This window comes from Sinohyriopsis cumingii, chromosome 7 (assembly GCF_028554795.1).
Source record: "Sinohyriopsis cumingii isolate HCF-2022 chromosome 7, ASM2855479v2, whole genome shotgun sequence".
Taxonomy (NCBI): domain Eukaryota; kingdom Metazoa; phylum Mollusca; class Bivalvia; order Unionida; family Unionidae; genus Sinohyriopsis; species Sinohyriopsis cumingii.
In genome coordinates, this window is record NC_142967.1 from 56,448,864 (window position 1) to 56,462,946 (window position 14,083).

The 14,083-nt window shown below is 36.2% G+C and overlaps 1 protein-coding gene across 8 annotated transcripts in view; it reads right to left on the reverse strand.

Annotated features, from left to right (window-relative positions):
• The window catches only part of LOC149795305 (uncharacterized), a 121,685-nt gene that overhangs the window by 40,844 nt on the left and 66,758 nt on the right, over window positions 1–14,083 (reverse strand). For 5 of the 8 annotated variants that reach the window (XM_089965044.1, XM_089965041.1, XM_089965037.1 and 2 more), the window contains 2 exons: window positions 13,475–13,592; window positions 8,633–8,680 (listed from right to left, as the gene is read on the reverse strand). In XM_089965044.1, the coding sequence (XP_089821170.1) occupies window positions 8,633–8,680; window positions 13,475–13,592 (166 nt within the window). The remainder of the gene's footprint in view (window positions 1–8,632; window positions 8,681–13,474; window positions 13,593–14,083) is intronic. The other 3 variants (XM_089965038.1, XM_089965040.1, XM_089965039.1) reach the window with 3 other exon arrangements.

Sequence of the window (14,083 nt, forward strand, 5' to 3'; positions counted from 1 at the left end):
AGACTTGACTGACATGATGTTGATACATCGGCTTTGTCCAAAACTCTGTTTAGTATGACCTTTAATACTCTGCTGTAATTAGTGTATATACATAGTGTTTTATTAATAATAGTGTTTCAATAAACAGTTATAGTATTTTACAGGATTGTTGTTCTTTTAGATTAAAAATGCATGGATAGAATGAAATGTACTTTCAGAAGGATTTAAATGTTTCAACAACAGTTGTACTTGTATGAAGGATCAATTTGAGTAAGTATTAAATTTAATTTTCATATACTGTTAATTTGTATTATTTTTTTCTTTCATTTTCAGTATTACTATTGCTTGAATACCTTATGCTTTTTCTCTATTTTCTCTCTATCTTTACTTACCTCACATATCGATTTAAGGCAGTGAATGTAAAATTACAGCTATCTGATACTTTATCGAATGTGTGCATTGAAACAATATAAAATGATTTATAATTCTCGTTTCAAAAGGTTAAAATAAAAAATAAAACACATGTTAAAGCTAATATTTAATTACCAGATTACAGTATTGACCTTGATTTATCAAACACTAGTAGCTGTGTTAATCTCTAGAAATGAAACACTAAGAAAAAACAATGAAAATCACGAAAATTGGTCCCCACGAAAACTGATGATACTACAGTAACTCGCTCATGCTGCATGCTGAAGCTGATATGTTTTTTAGGATGTTAATTTTGGTTAAGTGCATATTAATGACTCCAATTTATCTGAAATGAGCCAGGTTAAAACCCAAGACAGATTCCATTACGGAAACAGTGAGGGATTTTGCTCAATTCTGATAAAAATGCTAAAAGGTCTGACTGATCAATATTGTATCTGATGATGCAATGTCAGATATCATGGAGCAGTAGCCTTTGATCTCAATTAGGGCAAACTGTTGATTTTTTTCCTAAGTTGTGTAAGTTTTCAGTAAGGTGTAACAAAATATCAGGGAAAAAAGTTGTCCAGATGAAGGATTGAAGCATTTGAAAGGAACACAATTTCTGACTCTGTGACAGTCCCCGAGAACATGCCACTTTCATTCATAAGCTTCCAGAGTGGAGAGATTTCTTGCAAGATTCTCTCCACAATCAAAGGTTTAAATTCTTTTTTCCCATGGCTGTCCATACAAGGGCCAAGGGTCAAGCTTGAAGAAAATGGTTCGGGCAGGGGTGAACATCCATACTTGTTCAAGATTCAGCTTGGCAGGCAGATTTATTACTACATCGCGTGATTGTAGACCCAGAACTTGTCTCATTTGAAAGGGGCATTTAGAATAATCTTGCAGTTGTGACAACACCAATTCTGGATTATTTTTGGTACCAAGATCAATGGTGGATTGGCAAAGGCCCACAACCCCTCCCAAATGATTAACAGTGCATCACGGCCAAAGCGTTTAGGTCTGGAACTGGCAAGACAAAGGTGAGCAATAGCAGAGAATTTGAAGATTGATATGGAGTTGGTCACACCAATGTAGAAACTGCCAAATCAGAAAGGAATGGTTGGGTGATCTGGTTGCCCTGTTTGATGAGGTGGGTCACCACTACTGAATAGTCCAAGATAATCAGGACCATTTTATCTGAGAGTCCATTGTTCCAGAATTGAAAGGACAGAGTCCATCTACAGAAGGATGATGAGAAGAGTCTGATCTCTGGACTCCTACATGCTGCTGACAATGGTGAAATCCATCAACAGGTGGGCACTCCATCTGCATGTACTGGAATGGGTACATACAGTTATTTTTGCTTGGGGCTTCCTCTGTGGATCCCTTGTTGTGAGACAACCTAGGTTGTGCCACTGATGCAGGAATGATTGTACCTTGTGTGTGAACATGACTTTTTGAACTGGGAGACTTTAAAAATGTCACCACTGGGCCAGCAATTTGATCTGAAAGGGGCTCATAAAAAGTGGGTTGAACAGTCCAAAAAAGCTGCAACAACCCTCTCACTGAAATCAAAGTCCTGATGATCTGGACTATGTGAAATTTGAGAGCTGTACCAGATTGAGGTTGGCAAAAATCTCCATATTTAGATGGACAAAATGCTGGGATGGATGAAGATTGTTTCTGCCCTTGAAGAGAACAGAACTTACTGTTATGTTTTCTGGAGGATCTTGTCTAAGTACACTTCTGTTGCTGTAGACTAAGTCGACCGGAATAGAGTGAAAATGTAATCCTTGATTTTGGTAAAAGCTCAGGGGCCCAATTTTAGGCAAAACAGATAAACTGTGTCGCGGTTAACAAAACAAAAATTGTTGTGATGCAGGGTATAATAGGGTTGTGAAAATATCCATCAGTCGGATCGAGACTAATCCCTTTTGATGGAGAGATGTTTCAATCTTGAGATCTCCATTTGAATTTCACTGGCATATTATACCAGTTGAGGCAACTCTGGTTGAAGATTGGCATCAACTTGCTGTCTGCCTTCTGGATAAGAAAAAGCATGGAATAAAACCCCCAAGATTGTGGTTTTTGCACAACAAAACTCCCAAGATTGTACTCTTTGCATTTGCCGATGAGTGATGTATCTCCTGTTGCAGACAAACATTTGTCTCCCATTCTGACAGTATGCCCATGAAAAGGGGAGAGGAGGAAAAAGTAGGTTGGATAAATGGAAACTCAACGACCTAGATCACCCTTTCTTCCAGAGGAAGGTGATCCAGTGAGACTGAACTGCAGGAGTCAGGTGCTTACCGGTCATCCATTCTGTGGGCAGTGGGGTTGGTAGATCAAAGTCTAGAGTTAGGAGGCTTGGAGGTGGAGTATTTGGGTTTCTTGCCCTCCTTCTGCCACCTCCATAAGGTTGACTCCTGAACTGGTTAGGATGTTGCCTTTTGTCTTCTAGCACTAGGCTGGGATCTCAACTTAATGCTTGACTGAAATGATACCTGTGGCAGGGGCAGATTGTCTTAAAAGCCTGTGTGGGTTGGGCAGCTAGTTGGAGGGGCAGTTCCTGTGCTACCTGCCTCTGGATGTCTTCTTATTTTGTCCCCAAAGAGTAATGGCGAGCCAAAGAGGCTCACCTGTAATACTAGGGTATGATGTGGCCTCAGTGAGGTGTAGTGCAAACAAATGTCATGTCATATCAGGCCAAGATTAGCAGAGTCAATCATCGCATCAGCCATAGAATGGTGAACTATCCTGCTAATGACCTGAGAACTTAAGCCCCTTACCTCCCAGGTATGTTCAGTGCCCAATTTTTCTGCAAGTCAAAAAATTGACAATTAAGCCAAATCTAGCATAGAAAACATGGCGACAAGGTTTCAAACCAGCTTCTAAGTGGCATGGAATACAGTCGTGTCCACTTTATAAAACAGTGGGGAAGACATAATAACTATTGCTAATTTTTATCCAGCGCTGGGAGTCAATATGGAAGGTGTTGGAGTGGGTTTTTGTAGCAGCAAGATGAGAAAGAACATCACTGGTACTTCGATTTCAGAAAATAAAGCCTTTACATTCCAAGATAGCAACTCTTCCTGACAGATATCATTAATTTCCCTAATTCTGGTGGACTGGGGAAGCAGACAGATGGATGGAGTCTCTTCAACATCTTTCACTTTATAATGTCACGCATTGTGGTAGTGGGTGTAGGGCATTCTGAAGTTGACAACATCCTGTATATTTCTTTGACTGCTGCTTTGAAACTGATCTCAGTCTGTTCCATGGTTGGATTTGAGTAAGGCTGTCTTGTGTAAAATCCTATTCGGTTCTGTTTGCATACAAGGATAAACCATACCCAATGGCATATATGACAGCATGCCATCTTCTCTGCAAGTCTTGGGCCCTCCCATGTGGTAAGTCAGGTCTGCGGATATTTGGTTTGCCTGTATTATGGTCAGCACTGTAGCTGGTCTTGTGGTGGGTGGTCCAGTCATCAATGGTGCTGACTGTGCTGAATGGATGGATATGGTGCTGTAGGTGTGGTATGATGGATGTATCTGTCACTAAGATCCTATTAGTTGTATGGAGTTGGAGCAATAATCATGGCTGGTTAGATGGATCTATCAATAAGATCTCCAAACTGGGGTGGCTGGTATGGCAAAACTTGTATTGATTGATCCAAGAAATCTGGCAAAATCTCCATGGCTGGACTTACAGGCTCTAAGGCCATGAATGGGGACTTAGGCTAACTGGGTCAACTAAAGTTGGGGGGACACTCCCCCTATGAGTCAGAAAAACCAGACGAAGCATCTGTTCAAAGGCGGTAGATTACAAAACATCCACATTTTGTTTTCCAATTTCCGTTGAAGTAAATGTAGCCGATGGTCATAAACATCATACTTTAGGTGGAGGGTGGGACCAAAGCAACGTCCACAAGGCTTGAAAGAGATGCTGACTTAATATGCTAAGATATCAATGGTGTCTTTACAAGATTTCTTTTGCCTTTCTGTAAAACTGCAATCCAGACATCTTCAAACAACATAGCACACACAATGCAGGGAAGAGATGAAGTACATTTGGTACATACTAAACAAAATGTTTGTGTATGTTCCTTTGCCTCAAATTTCTTGCATTTAGTGCATTTGGTTGACATGTTTTACTGAAAGGACATAAGAAGAAAAAACCCAGCATAAATTAACAATTCAGCATAAAAAAAGAAGTCACTAATACAACACCCATTACTAACAGAGTAAGCAAAAATAGGCAGTATCATGCTAAACTATGAATAACATGTGTTCAATGATACCATGTTCAGAATAATAACTGGTTTAAAAAAAATGTTAGATGTAAATAAACTGTGGAGGAATTATTAATAAAAACAATAAATCAACATTCCTGTTTGGATGGCCGATTTTGAAACTGATAATGGCGTAGAATGTTGGGAGGCATCATGTATGAAGTTGAGAGTACAGAAGCAAAGCTTAAAAACTAACACCACCTGGTGGTTTCAAGGGGAGGTAATATGCAAGAGTTTGCCCTTTATCTATATGAGGTAGACATGAAGACAAATTTTGTCCTTTTAGCAAGGCTGGATTTGGCAGGTAGCAGGCTCATATCCCAAACATTAATGTGATTAGAGAACATATCTGAAGGAGAAATTTGTACGAGATTTTTCATCAGTCCAGCTCACATTTTAGCAACTATATGAGTAATGACTTTATCCAATTTAGTTGATATCTTTAATTCATTGAACACTATGCAAGTTCATGCACATGCATTCCTTACTTAAATCAATGAACTTGAAGACAGCAAAAATACTTGTTGAGAATCTTGGGGGCTCCTATTTGAAATGACCAACACAGTACTGAAAAAGTGGATTTTTTCTCAATAAGGAACATTTGTAATGTAACCCTAAGACCTTCTCTTAAGGCAGTTGATTTTTTTCCTAACTTGGACAAGTTTTCAGTAAGGTGTAACAAAATATCAGGTGCAGCCTTTGTCAAGCTGGAAAACATGAACTTAAAAGCCCAGAAGTGTGATTTTCAAGACTGATGCAGACAGAGTAAATATCGTGTTTAACCAAACAGTCTGTTAAGTATACTTGCACCTTATTTATCTCAGTACAGTTTCATAAGCTGCAGTTCCAAACCCTATGGGGCTCAATGACTTATTGCTATTTTTCAACTTGATGTATTCCTTAATAAAAATTGTTTTCTTCCACATGGGCTGTGGTGACTGCAATCATCTTTTCTGCAACAAGCCATACTCACATTAACATATGATGTCAACTAAAGCTAACTGCTGCTCTTCCCGCATTTTCCCCAAGAATCTGAATTTTCCTTTTCATTCTTCTGAATAAAACTTTTTAGTAGGTTTATTGTCCTTTCTGTCCTGAGAATTTACTGCTTGTTAGACACCATTTTTAGAAAATAAGCAACAGTTTGATCATGCAGACATTTGCATCACAAAATGCATGCAGTTTAAAGCATCTGAGGTACTACTTTAAAGTTGGTTTGGTTCCCTGAACTACTCCATTGTATCTAATATGAAACCTGGATCTGAATCAAATGCAGACAAGCCAGTATGTAAATTTTACCCCAAATGTATTTCTGTAATCTGTGCTCTTATTCTGCAAGTCCACATTTCATGGACATTTCTTAAGACCTGCAGCAAAATTGTAATGGTTGGCAGGTCTGCCAGAAAGTCAATATCGCTGACAAATTCTATATAAACAGCACATAAATCTAACAAGGTCTGGAAATCATAAAACTCATGAGCTTGAGTTCAAGCTCGAAATTTTGTTTTGAAAAATCAAAACTGATGTTACCTTTGAAAGATCATTTCTGATTGGCTATTAGTGGAAACTCAACTTCCGACTCAAGCACAGATGCTTTATGATTTCCCGGCAAAGGCATTAGATGTGCACATATATTTGCATTAATAACATGACAAGGTCAGTTGGTTTCTGCATAATGGTACTTGCACTATTGAACAAAACTCTAAAACACTGTCAATTTCTATCAGCTAAAATGGGACAATGACAACAGCCACTAGCTTTCTATCAATTAATATAAGGTGATTAATTTCTGTGGTTTGAAATATGACCATTTGCATATTCCTGGCTACTTTTTGTATACCGTCAGACACTCAAAACTTGTATCACTGAAAAGGAGACATTGCAAACTTGTTTCCCCATGTACAATTGAAATATCTGACTACATGCATCATTAAATGGCCACTTTCATGTTGATGTTTCTCTCCTGCTTCAAACAATGTCTATTTTAATTGAGTTTGTAGCTATGCAACTCTGGTACCATATGTTCTTAAGTTCAGTCAAACTGCTGACAACAAAGATCCTGATCTCCCATAGCATCATGCACATGGCGATCAGAGTCTATGTTGTTTGCGCTATTGATTACTCCTAACAAACCAGCACAGACCCAGATCCACTGGCACATTATGCGATGGCAGATCTGGGTTTGTGCAGTTTGTAGTTGGACAAGTATATATGGTATGTCAAGCAGGTTACACTCAATTCTGATTAGTGTTTGTTTACCCCCAACTGGAACAAACAACTGCAGGTAAAAAAGTCCACTAACTGAAAAAATATTTGAAAAAACAACAAATGAAAAGATAACCAGGTCATCTTTGTATGGATACAAACATGCATACCAAAATACATTGCTCTACCTCAACTGGATTTTCTGCATTCTTTCCAAAAAATTTTCCAACAAAATAAATGTAAAGTTCCAAAATGTTGGGAAAATGTGCAGAAAAATAATTAAAAAAATCTGAAAATCTATTAAGGTCATCAACATAGAATTACACACATGCATACCCAAATTTTGTTCTTCTGGCTTTTGCTAACTTGTGCTAACATGGCTTTTGTCAGAGAAGTCATTGTGGAAAGCACACTAATTGTATACAAGAAACCCCTTTGTCTATCCTGCCTTTATTTCAAAAGAAAAACTAAAACTTTAACAGCGAGTTGAATTTGACCTTAGCCTATGGTCTGGAAAGATGTGTGTACTGACATGACCATCGATGTCAAATCAAGATGTTGATTAATTCAATACAGAATGTAATAGCCTGAAAAAGCGGATCAGATCACCAACATATTAATACCAAAAATTAGTCTTCTAATTTAGTTTGTGTTATAGCTCCAAGAAGCTTTTGCAAACGAAAAAAAAAATGTCCAAGTACCAAGTTAAAAACAGGGGTAGCACTCTTTTTGAAACAATAATTTCCATGTGTTTTCCAGGTTTTATCCTCGATGAAATGGATTCTTTCCAGGCTCACTGATGACCCTTACTGAATAGTACCAAAAACATTTTGGCTTGGAAAACATGCATTTTTAAAATCAAAAACTCTCTTTTTTTGTAGACTCCCCAACAGTATCTGAATTAGACAAATGACCATACACTAAACCACAGTATGTATCACTATAAACAAGTTACTCTAACTATTGATACTGATATAAATTTGCATGTAATTTTCAGAATAAAAAGGTTAACTTCAATCTAACTGCACATGCTGGAATAATGATAGTTTTAAAACATGATTTTTTTTTACAAATTTTACAAGCCATTAAAATTTAAATTAAAAATCCCACACTTCAGGTCTCATGAAAAATATGTCATTGCTTGACTCAACATAGTATGCATTTTACTAAAAAAAAACACCGTCATCCAATTCAAGCTTTATACTAGAAGGGTTTTAAACCTGCTGTCTTCACTCTGAAGATAATATTTTTCATGATTTGAACCCACTCTGGTATCAAGTTTGTGTTGGGTGCCTGTGTAGAAAGCAAGTTAGCTCTTTTTTGACATGTTCAGGACTGACAAGTAGGCAAAATAGGCAAAAGTAATAGATAATTGACTATGCAAATTGTTTAGCTTCAGACTTTATTAAGAATAGAAGATACACACAGAGATTCCCAAGGTGCAAACCTACATATACTCTGCCCAGAGAAAAGTGGTAAAAGTACTTGTATGGACTATTCAGATATGTTTAGGGCAGACACCCAAATGATCAATAAAGCAAATGTATCTCAACTGACCAAACAGTTCTGCAACTTTTGAAAATTTTGACAACTCACTAAATATAATTTGTTATCAGTTCAAATTATGACTCAATTATATATTTTTTCTGTCATCAAGTGGTGGTTTAAAATTCCCATCTATTTTCCCATCAACTCTGATCAATATTTGCAAAACTAAAGGGTCTTTCCTTGTCGGGAACAAACCTATTCTTTCTCCCGACTTTTACTTGATTTCCTGGTAGCATGGGAACCCTGTAAAAAATGTGTGAAAAAAAACTGAACAATTTCTGTACTGGCCTGAAAATCTAAATAGGCCATCTACACATGTGTACATATATGCTAGTAAGTATCACTAGTCTATGCTGAGTGGTTTCTGTACAATCTCACTAACAAACTTTTGGGGATTCATGGATGGACAGAACAATGAATGTACATTGTCGTATGAATCGATGGATAAACAGGACCAAATGAAGATACCCCTGCTACAAGCTACAGGGAAAAACCCCAATCAAACGAGAAATATGCCTACTGAATTTCACTGATATAGGTCAAGTGCTTCCTGCATAAGTGTACCAACAAAGTTTGTACTCAAACAAGAGACCCAATTAAGACTGATTAACAGTAAAATGCAAATAGTCAAGAAATAAGGCTACACATATTTTGAAACTTCTGCTCATTAGTTATGAAAACAGTCTTAAGACTTCTCTCTTTATTTTACCTTCATCCAAACTGAACAGATCAGAATCATATGCACATTACTGAAAGGCTTTCTGCCAAAATGCTTTCTGCACTTGGTCAAAAATATCAGAGATATTTTTTTTATATAGAAAAGTAGCAAAAAGATTTTCTATTTTTTTGATGGATAGCAGTTCAGCATCTTGTGTACATATTGGAAAGTGCATTTCTATTTTTCCTAGTGGCAGCTGCATTGATGGCAGACGTGCATAATTTGTACCAATTCAAATGCTTGTCAAATTTCATCAAATTCTACTGAGAAAATTTAAAGAAGATACATATTAAAGTTGACTAATTTTTATAATGGTGGCCATATTTAAATGGTGGATCTGTACCATCTGTGCCAAACTGAAAGGCCCTCATAACAATGCTTTTTGTCATATTTTGGTGAAATTCTGCTGACATGTTTTTGATATAGATTTTGTTTCCTTTTTAAAATAATGGCTGGATGAGCATCATCTGTATAGTCTGAAAGACCAGGTTGTTTCTGTCCAATACTGTTGAACTTCTGTACAGTTTCAAAATTTAGTCATTTTAAATTTTGCTACTGTTAGTACTGGCTGTTGACCCTGGGTGGCTGAGTGGTCTAAGCACTGGCCTATACCAATCATTGCCATCTCACCTTTGTCCAGGTGAGTTTGAGTTCCAGGCATGGCCAATGTGGGTGCATAAGAAAGCTTGCCATTAGCTTCCTGTTGGTTGGTGGTTCTTACTTGGGTTTCCAGAGATCTTCCTCCACCAATTATACTGGCTGCCAAGTATAGCCTATCTTGTGGTGAGAAATGGCGTTAAACCAAAAACAATAACTGGTCACCATATTTGTCAGTGGATCAGCAATATTTTCACAACATTCAAAGGTCTTCATACCATGATCCTTCATCACAACTTTGGTAAAATTTTATTGAGCAGTTTGTGGTTACATGTTATTTGAGGGTTTTTCTGTTTTTTAGTGATGGCATCAATATTATAGAGATCAGCTTGATTATTACAAGTCGGAAAGATATTTCCCTTAGAATGCTCTGTTAGAATTTAGTCAAGACTGGTATTCTGGTTTTGGAGAAGAAATCCATTTTTCTTCCATTTTTAGTATTGGTGGCCAAAAATTGATGGTGAATCTGAATAATTTCACTCTGAGAAACTTTGATGACTGGATATTGTTCATTAAATTTAATCAAGATCTGCAGAGTTTACTTTTTTAGAGGCTGAAAAGGGCAAATGTTGAAAAACAATGAATGAAAATATGCCTAAAAGATTTCATTTCCATTAGTCAAATCATTCTCGCATAATCATGCAATTATGTCTTTCACAAATAAAAATGAATTCCAAGCTAATTCAGTTCGTTTTGTCCCCTGCATACTGTGGTGAGGTCACCAAAAGTATACAGTGATGAAATTTGGCTGTGACCCATTTGACAAAACTGAAGTTATGTATTTTATACAAAGATGAAATTTGGCTGTGACCCATGTGTTACGTATATTTAATTTATATTTGATTTAATTTAATTGTTTGGAAGTTTTACATTTTTTAAAATTATTTTTCATTACATGTCAATGTAATGTAATTTTGTTTACCAGGAATTTGATATTTTCCAGAAAATTCAGTTTGACCTGAATCTTTTCATAAATAACTAATAACAGAAACACTGTTTCTATGTTTGACTTAGTTTCTGACCTTGATTCAGAAATCACTGAGACAAGTAAACAACCTGTTATTTTTATTTTATTCTTGGAGTAAAATGATTGGCTTTTATCACAGTCATACTGGGAGTACGTGATTTTATATGTAATTCTGCAATTCTGGGTTTTCTGATATTGCGCAGTATTCAGGTTTTATGCTGATGTATATAGAGAATTAATTAGTCAGGCTTTATTTCTTTACAATGGAAAGAGTCTGTTATGGTAGTTTGGAGTTATATTTTAATTTTTATTCAAATTATTTGGATTCTAAAGGATAATTCTTTCTCTTGGAAATATTTGAGTGCTCATACAGAATTCTTTAAATTTTATTTGGAATTCAAATACCAGAATATTATTTTCTGTGATTCACAAAGGAGTGTACACATCAGCACTACAATGACTACAGTATACGTCATCACTTTCCAGTTTTGATTTTGCGTTGGGACTCGTACATGAATTCATCAGAACAGTTCATTACTAGGACTTCTAAAATTTAATTTGTGGATTATTCTTGGATTATTTTTGGATTTGATTCTTAAAACCCTAAGCTCTTATTTTTTCATTTTTACAGGGTTTTTCCAGGGAAATAAATTGTTAAATTTTTCAAAGCTTGTTGTTTTCACTCTTTCTTTTGTTACTGTTTATCAGAGCCTAAACACATAAGACCACGTGACAGGACTGAGGAGTTACAAAGTGGATATGTATTTTATACATGATGAAATCTAGCTGGGAGCCATGTGACAGAACTGAGGAGTAACAAAGTGGACATGGTAGGTATGTATTTATGCATTAGGGTTAAATGGCATGTCTGCACAATAGTGACTATATGGTATCAATGAAAAGTTCAACTCCTATAATGTAAAGACATGGAAAGTAACTAGTTTCATGTCTCCAACAATGCAAAGACATGGAAAATAACCAAGTTTCATGTGTCTAACAAAGCAAAGACATTTTTTTTTGAGACAGAACTGAAACTGTGACCTTGACTCTCAAAATGGAAACCCAAATGAGGAATGCAACATAATTTCTAGTGAAATATACAAGTATACTTAATTTTATATATTCATCTTAAACTGTTCATAAAGTGAAATTAAAAAAGCTTTTTAAACTTAAAACATCAACCTGTGAACTTGATCCTGCTGTTTGGACCCCCAATGTGGAAATGACAAATACAGCAAGTTTCGTATCTTAATCTCTGCCTATTCTAATGTTATATAATAAAAAGGAAAGTAGGGAGGAAAACTTTAAAAATTGACCTGTGACCCTTACCATAAAGACATGACCACCCCCACCCCATATGGTATGTGACACACCTACTAATGATGTATAAGTATACTATGTTAAATCTCTTACTCTCAAAATGCTTGCAGTAGCCCAGGTGGTTGAGCATTGGATTATTAGTCCAAGGGTTGTGGGTTTGATATCTGTCTTGGACAGTCTGGGTAGGGTTGGCACCCTAGGTGTGTCTTTGGGAAGGGTACTTAGTTCCCATTTCTTCAGCAAGATATAGCCAATAATGTGTTAAAGGTGCCATTAAAGCCAAGAGATACAAATAAATAAATACCCAAATTGGTCTTAAATTGTATGAGGGAAAATAAAGTGAGATGAAAAACTTCACATATTTTCCCATGACCAAGACCTTGTACCTTGTAGACATGACTCCCAATTGTGATATTTTCTGGTAATAATGAATAAGAACACCAACTCTCATTCCTAATGTGTAAACAGAAATTAAAGTGTGATGTAAAATCTTAAAACTACTGACCTGTAACCTTGACAGTAGGTCCAATGTAGTACACAACACACCTAATGTTATACAGTTATTCTAACTTTCATCTCTTAATCTCAAACAGCTCTAACGTTATGAAGTAGAATGGAAAATCTGATTAAAAGTTTAGAATAAAGAGCCATGACCTTGCTCTTAAAAGTATCCCCATCCCCTCCGCCCCTTGCAGTACAAGACACACCTTCTGATGAAGACATACAAGTATGCAAAGTTTCACCTCTTGATCTCAAACAGCTCTGAAGTTCAAGTGGAATGGAAATGTAACATAATTACTGCACCATGACCATGACCTAGAAAACCCAAATGTGGTTTGTGACACCAATAATCTCAAGACGCTTTAAAAGTTTTAAATTCGAAAGGAAAGCATGGATGAAAATTTATAAAGCTGATGTATGATTTAATTGGGTTTCATCCAGTAATCTCAAATGACTTTAAATTTATAGTGCAGAAATAAATGTGTGACAGACAGATAGATGGAAACAAGTATTTTATGTCCTCTTCTTGTAGCAAATATAACATACACCCCCACTCCCCAGTGAACAAGTTATGTTGATAAAACATGCTTACCCAATGTTATTGGTCTTGTATGTGGGTTTGTGCAAATGTGTAAATAAGTTTCCCAGGATGAATGGATGAACAGGATCAGACTGTTAATGTTACTTCTGAGGAGCAATATAACCTACATGATGTGCCATAATGATATGATGAGACGATTAAGCTGATGCAAAAAAATGTTAAATGGTTATTTAAAGCAACCAAAATGTTAATGTGAAATTGACATCAGATAACAGTATGACCATCATGTCCGACATTTCAGAAATTTATGAAAGTGAGAGTTTTCATGCTTACTCCATTTTAACATCGCCAACTTTTTGTGATGTATTATTTACATGTGCAGGGCTGGCTGGAGTAAATCCATCTTCATCATCGGACACATACACCTCTCCCGCAAGGGTGTTCTCAGCTACTGGAAAGAACATAGAAAACTCAAAGATTTTATAATAATGCAAACTGTGCACATAATAATACAAAGCATGCATTCTGTTCTTAAACCAGACAAGTATAATGCTGATGGGTTTTAACCAAACATTTACTTCAGGGTACTCTGCTTTGTAAGAGGAAATGATGTTCGACTTACTGAAGATTGACACAATGCCTGACTGACTTGAATTAGCAGTTTGGTGTTTTATACTTTGTAAATTATATGATGTCTTGATGCATAGATAATAGACAAGAAAGAAAAAAACACCCTATAAAACATTAAGTGACCAGAGCAGCTGGAAGACTCACTGCAATATAGTGTATTTGAAGATATCTTGGTTTACGATTTCTTTTCAAATTTTTATGTTATATAGTGCAATCAATCCATCAAATGTTTACTGAATTAAGTGAAAATCAAATTTGGCCTGGGTCTACTATGGCCCATACCAGCTTTGGTTTAATTTCAACAAAGGCTTC